General features: G+C 39.7%; 1 protein-coding gene across 2 annotated transcripts; it reads right to left on the bottom strand.

The window, feature by feature from the left end:
- Positions 1-6,154: 6,154 nt before the first annotated feature.
- On the bottom strand, positions 6,155-13,397 carry arl4aa (ADP-ribosylation factor-like 4aa). Of its 2 annotated transcripts, XM_061915507.1 has the most exons (3): positions 13,036-13,397; positions 11,491-11,573; positions 6,155-7,395 (listed from the first exon to the last, which is right to left on the bottom strand). In XM_061915507.1, exon 3 carries the CDS (start codon positions 7,321-7,323, stop codon positions 6,721-6,723), a length of 603 nt encoding a protein of 200 aa, XP_061771491.1. In that variant the 5' UTR covers positions 7,324-7,395; positions 11,491-11,573; positions 13,036-13,397; the 3' UTR covers positions 6,155-6,720. The 2 variants fall into 2 exon arrangements, with proteins under 2 accessions (XP_061771491.1, XP_061771490.1); XM_061915506.1 differs by lacking the exon at positions 11,491-11,573 and having other exon boundaries at positions 13,036-13,394.

Here is a 13,397-nt window from a genome sequence, read left to right as displayed (position 1 = left end):
TCTCAATTTAACCTGCGCACGATGGGACTCGACCGACGTCAGCACCTTGTCACAAACCACCGCGTCATGTTCCATTGTTAGGGGCTTTTTCAGAAACGTCTTTCTTCATGTTTCTGGAGCCACACCATGCAAGCGCATTTTCACTTCTCCAGGTTTTCAAAGACTTTAAAGGCCTACTGAAACCCACTACTACCCACCACGCAGTCAGATAGTTTGTATATCAATGATGAAATATTAACATTGCAACACATGCCAATATGGCCTTTTTAGTTTACTAAATTACAATTTTAAATTTCCTGGGAGTTTCGTCTTAAAAATGTCATGTAATGATGACGCGTACGCAAGACGTCACGGGTTTTAAGGAAATATGAGCGCTGCACACACACACAGCTAAAAGTCGTCTGCTTTAACGGCATAATTACACAGTATTTTGGAGCTCTGTGTTGCTGAATCTTTTGCAATTTGTTCAATTAATATTGGGGAAGTCAAAGTAGAAAGATGGAGTTGGGAAGCTTTAGCCTTTAGCCACACAAGCACACAGTGATTCCTTGTTTAAAATTCCTGGAGGTGAAACTTTACTATGGATCAGAGCGCGGTCAAGCAAACATGAATCACGACGGAATGTCAACCGGCAGGTTTTGGTGAGAAAATTGTGGTAAAAAGTCGCTTCTTACGGGAGAAAAGCTGAGCTTGCGCCGTCCATAAAGCTGCCGTTGACTCCCCTGAGACATTGGCGTCAAGACACCCGTGGAGATACACCTCCGACTATCAGGTACTATTTAATTCACTAAAACAATAGCAACACAATAGAAAGATAAGGTATTTCCCAGAATTATCCTAGTAAATGTGTCTAAAACATCGGAATCCGTCTCAATGCAATCGCGTTTTTTTATTAATCTTTTTTTTTTTAATAGTCCGTCGCTATCAATATCCTCAAACACGAATCTTTCATCCTCGCTCAAATTAATGGGGACATTGTCGTTTTCTCGGTCCGAATAGCACTTTTTGTTGGAGGCTCCCATTAAAAACAATGTGAATATGTGAGGAGCCATCAAACGTGTGACGTCATCGTCTGCGACTTCCGGTAGAGGCAGGGCTTTTCTCTTAGCACCGAAAATTGCGAACTTTATCGTGGATGTTCTCTACTAAATCCTTTCAGCAAAAATAGGGCAATATCGCGAAATGATCAAGTATGACACATAGAATGGACCTGCCATCCCTGTTTAAATAAGAAAATCTAATTTCAGTAGGCCTTGAAGTTTTTTCACTTCCCATGTTGGAGGCTTTAATATTGGCTGATATATTTTTATTTTGTAGTGTGGCATGTTAAATGGTTTGAGCAATTGAAATTAGTCAAACAGAGAGCAACACTAACCTATTTTTTATTAACCGTCGAATTGCCCTATGCAGTTTATAAGTTGAAGTGTAGTGGTCATTGTTGTTTTTTTTAGCGATACCTCAGTAACACTTACTAGCCAACCTTGAGACCTCTGAATTCGGGGGATGGGTTGAGGTGGGGGGGTTGGTGGTAGCAGGGGTGTATATTGTAGCGTACCGGAAGAGTTAGTGCTGCAAGGGGTCCTGGGTATTTGTTCTGTTGTGTTTATGTTGTGTGACGGTGCGGATGTTCTTCCGAAATGTTTGTTATTCTTGTTTGGTGTGGGTTCACAGTTTGGCGCATATTTGTAACAGTGTTAAAGTTGTTTATATGGTCACCCCAGTGTGACCTGAATGGCTGTTGATCAAGTATGCCTTGCGTTCACTCGTGTGTGTGTGTAAAAGCCACATATATTATGTGCCGTCATGCTGTTTGTATGGTGGAAACACAGACGTGACAACAGCTTGTTGAGGATGCCAAATGCAGTGTTTATAAGGCATGCCCCCAATATTGTTGCCCCGGGAAAATCGTGAAAAATTCGGGAGAATAGTGAAGTGAAGTGAATTATATGTATATAGCGCTTTTCTCTAGTGACTCAAAGCGCTTTACATAGTGAAACCCAATATCTAAGTTACATTTAAAGCAGTGAGGGTGGCACTGGGAGCAGGTGGGGAAAGTGACTTGCCCAAGGACACAACGGCAGTGACTAGGATGGCGGAAGTGCGAATCGAACCTGCAACCCCCAAGTTGCTGGCACGTCCACTCTACCAACCGAGCTATACCGCCCGGTATAGAGGCCCGGGAGATATTTGGGAGGGGCACTGAAATTCGGGAGTATCCCGGAAAAATCGTGAGGGTTGGCAAGTATGCAGTAAGTTGAATGATGTGGACACTTTTGTTACTGTATTCACTTCTGCCTTGGAAACTTTGTTGGTGTATCTGCAACTACGTATAATTGCTACTTGTTTATATTGACAATGTGCTGTTTTAGACTCCAATTGTGTCTAATTAAGGACACTTGTGTGTGTGCTAGTATATCTGCTAATAGCTTCTAAGCTACCATGTTTACCTTCTGTAAATGACTTGATTTAAATACCGTTTTTTTCGAATTAAAAGTTGCTCCGGAGTAAACGTCGCACCGGCCGAAAATGCATAATAAAGAAGGAAAAAAACATAAATACACCACTTTGCACCACTGGCCCAAAGATGCGAAAGTGGCAAGAAATCTGCCGCCAGACACCATCGAATGTGCCGGATTGTCTGCACATTTTACCGGCGATGCTAAGGCAGACATGGCACAGAGATGTATGGATAAACTGCAGATGCATTTGCAACGAAGTCAACAAAATCACAAATGTGAGTTTTGTTAATGTTGTTGACTTATGTGCTAATCAGACATATTTGGTCGTGACATGACTGCCAGCTAATCAATGCTAACATGCTATTTAGGCTATAGCTGTATGTACATTTGAAACTATATTACGTTTCCTTCCACCCACATTTAATGCGAAAAAAACACTTACCAATCGACGGATATAAGTTGCTCCAGTGTCACAAGCTGCGAAAGTCCTGATCGTTTGGTCTGCACATTTTACCGGCGATGCTATGGCTATGAATAGCGTCAATAGCTATTCGCTCAATAGCTTCAATTTCTTCTTCAATACTTTCATACTCCAACCATCCGTTTCAATACATGCGTAATCTGTTGAATCGCTTAAGCCGCTGAAATCCGAGCTAATGTCGCTATATCTTGCAGTGCTATTCGCCATTGTTTGTTTACATTGGCAGCTCTGTGTGACGTCACAGGAAAATGAACAGTGGCTTCAAGAGAGCGAAAATAAGGCACTTTAAAGCTTTTTCTAGGGATATTCCGGGACCGGTAAAATTTTGAAAAAAACTTCAGAAAATACAACAAGCCACTGGGAACTGCTTTTTATTGTTTTTAACCCTTTTGAAATTGTGATAATGTTCCCCTTTAAATGTTAACTGGGAAATGTGCTGGAGAGCTGTTTGTAATGGAGCTTGCATTAGACATTTTGGATGCAAACCGATATAATCGGATACTTGTTTTTTGCGGATATCGGCCGGATTTCACCACGAGATCGGGACATCCCGTTTACTTAAAACTTTTTCCGTCGAAGTCCGTATACTGAAAAATGAAAGAAAGCGGGGGCCGTTTGACTATTTTTCATCGACCAATACCCTCAATTTTGGTGAATATAAAAAAGGTCCCGTTGACCCATAAGGATTTCTGTCTTTAAAGTGTTAAAAGTATTATTTTTTCCACTTTCAACACAAAAATACTATTTATTAATCAATTTCAGAACATGTTTACATATAAAGCTTTTTTTAATATATATTTTTTGCCCATTTTCCCCCCAAAGAAAATGTGTTCTTTAATGGCGAAAACAAACTATGCTGTATTTCCCCATATTATTTTTCAAAATGGAATTAATTGGAGCCTTGAATAGTTAAATAACTCATAAAAAAGCTTTTAAAAAAAAGTTTTTGGAGCAATGACAGTTTTAAAAAAATGTCCCAAAGATCCAAAAGGCCCCCACTTATAGAAGTGTTATAAATAAGTTATATGACAATGTATATTATTTTTGCTATCAATGCTGACAACTCTGAATCAGTTTCAGATTAGTTGATCATAAAATGTTATGAGAAAAGATAGTTTTAAAGTAAAAAAAAAAAACTGCTTGTATGACAGTTTTGTGTTATTAGTGTCAATAATGCAACATTTTGTTACATTACACCCATTCGCTCTTTTATTCAACTTTTTTTTGTAATGGTATTTTTAAAACATGCCATGTGCAGAAAAAAATTAGCTGCGGGCCGCACTTTGGACACCTGACTTAAACCAAGACTAATGTTCAACTCAATCATTGCTCACTTTAATACTCCACCCAGCAGAACTGAAGCTCCTAAAAACTGACTCTACCACACGTTAGGATGCAATATGAAAATATATCACAGTTATCACTTATATATATATATATATACACACAATATACTTTCGTGGCAAAAGTAATACTGAATATTGTTCTGAATATGAAAGAGACATTTGACTGTTTGGATACGTTTCTTACATTTTAATTTTAAAAAGTTCACTTCTTGTTGTAGACACGGCCATCTGTGTTAAAGTTGTTCAAAAAATAGGCTTTTTGTATAAATATATATATATATATATATATATATATATATATATACATATATATATATTTTTTTGAGTATAGGTAGATCACTTGGTCTAAGACAGCACAGCCTCTAGGTTCAACATACACAATTGAATATCATAGTTACTTGTTACTGAGTTACTTGCAATGTGTTTATACAAATGTATATTGGTGTATGTCGTTTCTTAATGGGGAAAGACGTTCATTTGTCTTGTATTCATGTTGGCATTTAAGCTAACACAACAGTCGTGAGTTTATCAAGGTGCAGTTATCACGGTTTTTCAGTCATTTGAATTCTAAACGGCAATACTAACCGTTGGGAGTTTTACCGTGGTTATTATTATTAGCGTTTATATTAGAGATGTCCGATAATTACTTTTTTGCCGATATCCGATTTCTCATGATGCGCACCTGTAAATTTTTTTTATCCTTCAGGTCTCCCATTCACCTTTACTGTCACCTACAAGGCCAAGTGTATGTGCTCGCATAGGATGAAAACACCTCATTCTGTGTTTTTAATTTGTTTTAAGAGTCTTTTTACGTGTTTTAGGAGTCTTTTTACGTGCTTTATGAGTCTTGTTACGAGTTTTAGGAGTAATTTATGTTTTAAATGTCACTGTGCATCTCTTAGGAGTCATTATATGTGTTTAAAAGTCATTTTTAATGTTTTAGAAATTGTTTGTTGTGTTCAGGGAGTCATTTTAAATGTTTTGCTAGTCATTTTAATGTGTTAAGTCATTTTATGCATTTGTGTTTCGCACAAGAGGTAGAACATCTCACTCTGTTTTCTGGAATCTGAATTTGTCCAACTCTTAATTACCGATTAGGATATCAACCTAATACAGATATCTACAGTCGTGGAATTAACAAATTATTATGCCTAATTTTGTTGTTATGCCCTGCTGGAACAAGATTTTCCAAGATAAATCAACTCAAGTTATGGAAAAAAATGCCAACATGGCACTGCCATATTTATTATTGAAGTCACAAAGTGCATTATATTTTTTAACATGCCTCAAAACAGCAGCTTGGAATTTGGGACATGCTCTCCCTGAGAGAGCATGAGGAGGTTGAGGTAGGGGGGGTAGGAGATATCGGGGGGTGTATATTGTAGTGTCCCGGAAGAGTTAGTGCTGCAAGGGGACTCTGGGTATTTGATTTGTTTTGTTACGGTGCGGATGTTCTCCTGAAATGTTTGTCATTCTTGTTTGATGTGAGTTCACATTGTGGTGCATAGTTGTAACAGTGTTGTTTATACGGCCACCATAAGTGTGACCTGTATGGCAGTTGACCAAATATGCATTCTATTCACTTGTGTGTGAGAAAAGCCGTAGATATTATGTGATTGGGCTGACATGCAAAGGCAGTGCCTTTAAGGTTTATTGGTGCTCTGTACTTCTCCCGACGTCCGTGTACCACTCCGTACAGCGGCGTTTTAAAAAGTCATACATTTTACTTTTTGAAACATACCGATAATTTCTGATATTACATTTTAAAGCATTTATCCGCCGATAAAATCGGCAGTCCGATATTAACGGACAGCGCTAGTTTATATCGTTACACCCCTACTATTTGTAATAACAGGCATAGCCACCAGTGCACTGAATAGTTTTTAATCATCAAAAATGCTTACTTCTGACGAGTTGCACGTGTCCAAACATGTCGATGCATACCAAAGTCAATAGTGTCCATTCTATCAAACTGTAAACTCCACGAGCAGTGATCATCTAAAGTGCTTTATAAAAGTAAAAAGAGAGCAACCAGTCATTGCGCACAGTAAAAATAATAATACTTTGCTTTCACATTGAAAGTGTAGTGTAAAAAAAAAAAGAAAAAAGAAAAAAGTTAGAATACAAAAAAATGTAATGAATGGTATTCTAACGCTAATCAATATTTCAAATCTTTTGGTAAAAGTAACATTAATGAATCATTCCAATATCAAACTTTGATCACCTTTCCACACCGCAAACCTTCAGAACCAGATAAAACCGTTACATCCACACCCGTCTACAACGTTCTCGTCTTCATACCGCATTCCTCTACGAATCACTTCCTGACAGACCGCATCACCACCAGGCCGACAATCCTAAAGACAGCTGTGTGTTGGATGTGGAAGACAACATCCTCAGTCCTTCACCCCTGACTCACTTCAGTCTTGAGTCCTTATCGCTTCTTCTTCTGCTGCCGCAGCGCCTTTCTGTGTTTCAGGATGAGGTCGTAGAGTCTGTCCAGGCCCTCCCTGAGGCCGTCTCCGATGATGGCGCAGGCCGGCTGCAGGTGCCACGGCGTCCCCGGGCTCAGTTCCTTCAGCGCCAGCAGCTTCTCGATCTCCGCCAGTCCCAGAGAGTGTCTCAAGTCCTGTTTGTTGGCGACCACTAGCACCGGCACGCCCTGGTTCTCCGAGGTCTTAGCGATCTTATGGAGCTCCGTCTTTGCCTCCTCCATGCGCTCCGCGTCCACTGAGTCCACCACGAAGATGATGCCGTCCGTGCATCGCGTATACGACTTCCACAGAGGACGCAGCTTCTCCTGGCCGCCCACGTCCCAAAACTGGAAGGTCACGGTCCTGTGGCCGCCCAGAGACACGCGCACCCTCTCGGCGTTGAACCCTTTGGTGGGCACCGTGTTGACAAACTCGTTGAACTGGAGCCGGTACAGGACGGTGGTCTTTCCGGCTGAGTCCAGCCCGAGGATGGCGATGTGGTAGGACTGGAAAAACGGGATGCTGGAGAAGAAGCTAGGTTGTTCGGAGAGTCCATTCCCCATCTTTCCTCATGAGGAAGAACTGACTTTTAATCCTCAAGGTAGTTTAGAATCCAAAATGACAGCAGCGAGAACCTGAAACAGAATACTCATCGTTATTTTAGACAAAACAAAGCCACAGAATAAACGCCAACTGACCCAAATTACAAAACAGTGTGTCAAGGCTTGGACTGTGGTGTGGTTTGTTTTCCCGTGGTGCCAATCAACTGGACCGGACATGGCGTGAAGGTACTGACATATTTTACTATTAACTCAAAAAAGAAACAAACGAAACGCACTCTCAGCAGAGTTTCAAAACTTGGCTCTGAAAACAAAAACACGCACAATGGCAGAACTATAGACAACAAAAACAAAAACACTTACTGTGACGTGAAAAGCATGAATCTATGGCAAGAAGTGAGCAATCGGGTATAAAGGGTGTGTAGAGGGTAATGTCGCCAGGCTGACTGCCTGGCAACTACAGGCTTTAATGGTGCTGTGATTATTGACAGGTGCGTGAGTCCAAACAAATGAGCCAGGTGAAACTAATGGTTGTCATGGAAACTAAAACAAACCAGGGTGCGCAAAAACAGGAACTAATGGAGTCAAAAACAAAACAGAACATAACTAAACAGAACATGATCAGAAGGACATCACACAGTATATGAATAAGGGTGTAGCGATTCGTTTTAACGATTTGATTCAGAATTTTTGGTTGCCAAGATTTTTTTAATCAAGTCAATCCAAAACGATTCAGTGAGTTAAAATCGATTGAGTAAGTTTTTAGCCAAGAAACTCAAGCAGTGTGACTGAAAGAAATAGTGGATGCTGGACACTGCACTGCTTATTCTTGTAAGAGAATTATGTATAACATTTTTTGGACTATAAGATCTCAGTTTTTTTTCACAGTTTGGCCAGGGGTGAGACTTACACTCAGGAGCGACTTATGTGTGAAATTATTAACACATTACCGTAAAATATCCAATAATATTATTTAGCTCATTCACGTAAGAGACTAGACGTATAAGATTTCATGGGATTTAGCGATTAGGAGTGACAGATTGTTTGGTAAACGTAGAGCATGTTTTATATGTTTATAGTTATTTGAATGAGTCTTACCATAATATGTTATGTTAACATACCAGGTATATTCTCAGTTGGTTATTTATGCGTCATATAACGTACACTTATTCAGCCTGTTGTTCGCTATTCTTTATTTATTTTAAATTGCCTTTCAAATGTATATTCTTGGTGTTGGGTTTTATCAAATAAATTCCCCCAAAAAATGCGACTTATACTACAGTGCGACTTATATATGTTTTTTTCTCTTCTTTATTATGAATTTTTGGCAGGTGCAACTTATACTCTGAAAAATACGGTAAATTAAAAACAAGCAAGTTAACAATTAATGGCTAAGGTATTCACACCTTATTTGAATAAAGTACAACCAACACTTTAGGTTATTTAACAAGAGGAAACACTTGTCTAAATTTTCGCTATTCAATAATTGTTTAATAAAAACTACTGTAACCGACATTTAAACAGTAGATTTTGCTGCTATTTCTGCTTTTCAAAATTAAATACATTATTAATATCAAAAACAAAGTTCAACCAAGTTGCAGAATTCAGGTTTGAATTAACAGTAGATTTACCTGCTACTTTTACAGTTGTTTTTTGACATAAAAATGATACAAAGACGAAATGATATGAAGAAATTAAGTGCAGCCATTTCTCTTCAGGTTTAATGAGCAGTGGTTTATACTTTCACTTTAATAAACAGCTATGATAGCAGAAAAAAGTCACAGCACAATAACATAAAGCCATAACACAACTATAAGTCAAACACTGAACGGACATGACAGTGTACAGGTTTACGGAGACGTAGAGTTGAAAACTGTACTAAACAAAGTTGGTAAAGTAAGTGAAGTGTGACCACTTTTTCAGTCAAATAACTTTGTTTTTTGCTTTTAACTTTCTCAATGTTACTGGTGTACTAAGTTCAGGAAGTTGGTCCGTCGCCGTCACTTCCGTTGTGTGCGCCCCCGTCCTTTGTTGTGTTGCGGCTTTATATTATTGTGTTGTGGCTTTTGCAATCGTGCTGTAGCTGAAAGTTGGTGTGTTGTCATTCATGATATTGCCTCGTCGCGTTTATTTGTCGGGACCTTTCTCAGTCACTGTAGGTATCTGTACTTTTTGTTTTGACAGACTTGACGTCTAACAGTAAAAGTGTTAACCTTTGTATGAAGTGTGACATTCCTAAATCCAATGTTCTCCTTTTTCCTCGCATCAATAAATCGATTTCCTTTCAAAACAATGTTGCATCGATACCTATCTTACGGAAGGCTAACTTGTGAAGCACATATCGATATAGTTGAATCTAGGGTTGTATGGTATACTGGTATTGGTATAGCACTGAGATACTAATGAATCATATTCAGTACTATACCACCTCTAAAATGTACCGGTATCCCACCTTTCATGTTATTGCTGGTTTTACGAGCAGAGGAGCATGTTCTGCAGCGCATATTCACGGAGTACTTACAAGCCGACAGAAAATGGATAATGGACGTAGGGCTGGCCGATATATCGATACACTCGATATATCGCGGATTTGTCTCTGTGCGATATAGACAATGACTATATTGTGATATTCGAGTTTACGTTCTCACCCAGTTGCTTTTAGCTGCGGGCATTAAACTGCATGCATTTCTTCCTCTTTGTCTCTCCTCCACACAGAGACTTAAAACAAGCGCACCTTCTTACATACGTCACGTGTGCAATGTCACACGCCCTGCCTGAGAAGAGAGGTAGCGGCATGGTTAACATTAGCTGTGATGCTAACTGTGTATTGCGAGTGGTAATACGAGACAGAGAAGGTGTGAATCTGGTAACAAATGGAGGAAGAATTAATTACCACGAAAAACAGCTCTGTGTGCATCGTCTGGCGGTGGTATGGCTTCAAGCGGGAAGATGTTGAATAATTATGCGGCAAAAGCGTTGCTACAAAAAGTATCAGCACTGTTAATGTAGCATCATTTGAAAAGTCACCCGCTAGAGAATATGGTGCTTGAAACTCCGCATGTCAACATCTCTGTTCGGCGCCACAAACACAAAATGCCGAAGCAACAATTTCAACATCAACACCGTATGACATATACTATTTAATATGCAGCTCATTTTTATGTGGCACTTATTGAAATATCTTGTGTGACATCACGCACAAGTGCACTTTATTTGTTTTTAACTATTGTAGTGGCGTTCTGTACAAAATTTGCACTTTAATTTAGTGTTCTTTTGACATGTCATCTTAGTAACATTGTGCACAAAAATGCACTAATAGCTTGTTTTAAATAATAAATAAATGATAAATAGGTTGTACATGTATAGCGCTTTTCTACCTTCAAAGTAATCAAAGCGCTTTGACACTACTTCCACATTTACCCATTTACACACTGATGGAAGGAGCTGCCATGCAAGGCGCTAACCAGCACCCATCAGGAGCAATGGTGAAGTGTCTTGCTCAAGGACACAACGGACGTGACGAGGTTGGTACTAGGTGGGGATTGAACCAGGGACCCTCGGGTTGCGCACGGCCACTGTCCCACTGCGCCACGCCATCTCGTTTTAAAATGTCTGACAATCTTGCACTTTCTGTTTTGGAAATGACAAGAATGTTTGTGCCACTGCCTATTAAAGGCCTACTGAAATGAGATTTTATTATTTAAACGGGGATAGCAGGTCCATTCTATGTGTCATACTTGATCATTTCGCGACATTGCCATATTTTTGATCAAAGAATTTAGTAGAGAACATCGACGATAGTTTGCAAATTTTGGTGCTGATAAAGAAGCCTCGCCTTTACCGGAAGTCGCAGACGATGACGTCACAAGGTTGAGGGCTTCTCACGTCCTCACATTGTTTTTAATGGGAGCCTCCAGCAGCAAGAGCTATTCGGACAGAGAAAACGACAATTCCCCCATTAATTTGAGCGAGGATGAAAGATTTGTGGATGATGATATTGATAGCGAAGGACTACAAAAAAAAAATCATAAAATAAAATAAAAAGCGATGGCTCCGGGCGGCGGCAGTGTGAGCGCTTCAGATGTAATTAGACACATTTAATAGGACAATTCTGGAAGATACCATATCTGCTTGTTTTAATAGTGTTTTATTGAGATTGTGAAGACATACCTCGAGGTCGGATGGCTGCGGTGAACACGCAGTGTGTCAGAGAAGCCGAGGAGCCAAGCTCACAGCTTCCTTTTAAACAGCTACTGCAGGAGGACAAATAATCTAATGATGTCTCCGGTAAGATGTATATCACAATTTTTCTATCCAAAAACATGCTGGTTGACGTAGAGAAACATGTTCGCTTGACCGCTCTGTGTTAAAAACAATGAAACACCGGCTGTGTCACAGTGCTAAAGACAGCTGCAATACACCGCTTTCCACCAACAGCATTGTTTGTTATAGTCTCCATTAATAATTGAACAAATTGCAAAAGATTCAGCAACACAGATTTCCAAATTACCGTGTAATTATGCGATGAAAAGAGACGACTTTTAGCCGTAACTGGTGCTGAGCTAATATTTCCTGATAGTCCATGACGTAAAGAGTCATCATTCTGCGACGTTTTCAATAAGAAACTCGCGGGAATTTTAAAATTGCAATTTAGTAACCTAAACCGGCCGTATTGGCATGTGTTGCAATGTTAATATTTCATCATTGATATATAAACTATCAGACTGCGTGGTCGGTAGTAGTGGGTTTCAGTAGGCCTTTAACTGTTTAATAAAATACAGTCTTGGTCAACTGACTTAGGTGTGATTTCCCTCCCTGCATGAAAGTTTAAAATAAGCATATAATAATGAAGTATGAACAAGAATGTTTCGATGTAGACACCAAGAATCATCATACTGCTGTGATAATATGCATCAAGTGTTGATTCAAGGCTAAGGCAAAATATCCAGATATATATCATGTATCGTGACATGGCCTAAAAATATCCAGATATTAATAAAAGGCCATATCGGCCTGCCCTCCTTAACGGGACGTTTATTTGTAAAAATAAAGCCAAACAAAAAAAGTTTTTTGAGTTGATTTCCAGTTAAACCAGTTTGACTACATTTACACTTTACATGCCGAGGTTTCCTGGAAGAGCCACTCCGACCTGTATTGCGTTTTTATGCAAAAAAGGGCAATAGAACACAAAAATATCATGTGTCGAGCTATTAGATCTCTTCATAATAAATACCCTGGCAGCCAACAGAAATGCAGGATTATGCACAACCGGTGTTCATCGTTACGTTGGAACATACTTTGTGTGAGTCACCACTAAAAAAGAAAAAAAAACAGACTATAATAACTAAACATGTCAGTCAAAGACAACACAGCCTCAGTATTATGTAAGCTTGCTGTGCTGGTGTCAAAACATGACTATTTGTTGCACTTTACACGTCCTCACGTGATTCTATCTTCCAAAATGCATACAGCGAGGCTACAAAAATCCTAGAAAAAATTATAACAGATTTTGAATTCAAATTACATCCGCAACATATACAGAACGTTAAAACGCTGACAATACATTGACTGATCCATTTGGAGATCCGTTTTTATTTCTTCTAGATTGTGTGTCGTGTGTTGGGGTGTGAGTGTGTTGCAATGCATACCTGCAGCAGAGAGCCGACACACACAAGCTTTTTGATGACACGCCACACAAAAAAACAGCTTACTTACCAGTCTCAGCCCTCCGTAGTGGTTTTATTCATCCGGTTCCGTACTCCTTCTCCTTTAAATGCTCGATAATGTCGCGTATTCCCACCTCCACGCGCCTCCCCGGTGAGAGTGAAGCGAGCACACCGCCTGTTGGAGCTCGATGGTCGGTGTGGAGCTGACTGACCGAGCCACGGTTCAGCGGTCCTGGTTGACGCCCATCTTGACTCAGGCGCCGCAAGCGATTGGTTCATTTATGGTTGTCTCTTTCCACTGATTGGTCAACAGGTTGTCAATCACGAACAATGCCCGGGAACGAGGATCACCTGTTGCTCTGGTTGAATATCAGGCGTCTCCCTGGTTGCTGCTCTATCAATGTTTAATCT

The sequence above is a fragment of the Nerophis ophidion genome, linkage group LG11 (genome assembly GCF_033978795.1).
Source record: "Nerophis ophidion isolate RoL-2023_Sa linkage group LG11, RoL_Noph_v1.0, whole genome shotgun sequence".
NCBI classification, from domain to species: domain Eukaryota; kingdom Metazoa; phylum Chordata; class Actinopteri; order Syngnathiformes; family Syngnathidae; genus Nerophis; species Nerophis ophidion.
Note: the sequence above shows the minus strand (reverse complement) of the source record. Positions and strands in the feature narration are given on the sequence as shown.

What these genes read in the sequence shown, in the direction of transcription:
- arl4aa (XM_061915507.1), bottom strand. Translation starts at nt 7,323, where the DNA reads ATGGGGAATGGACTCTCCGAACAACCTAGCTTCTTCTCCAGCATCCCG.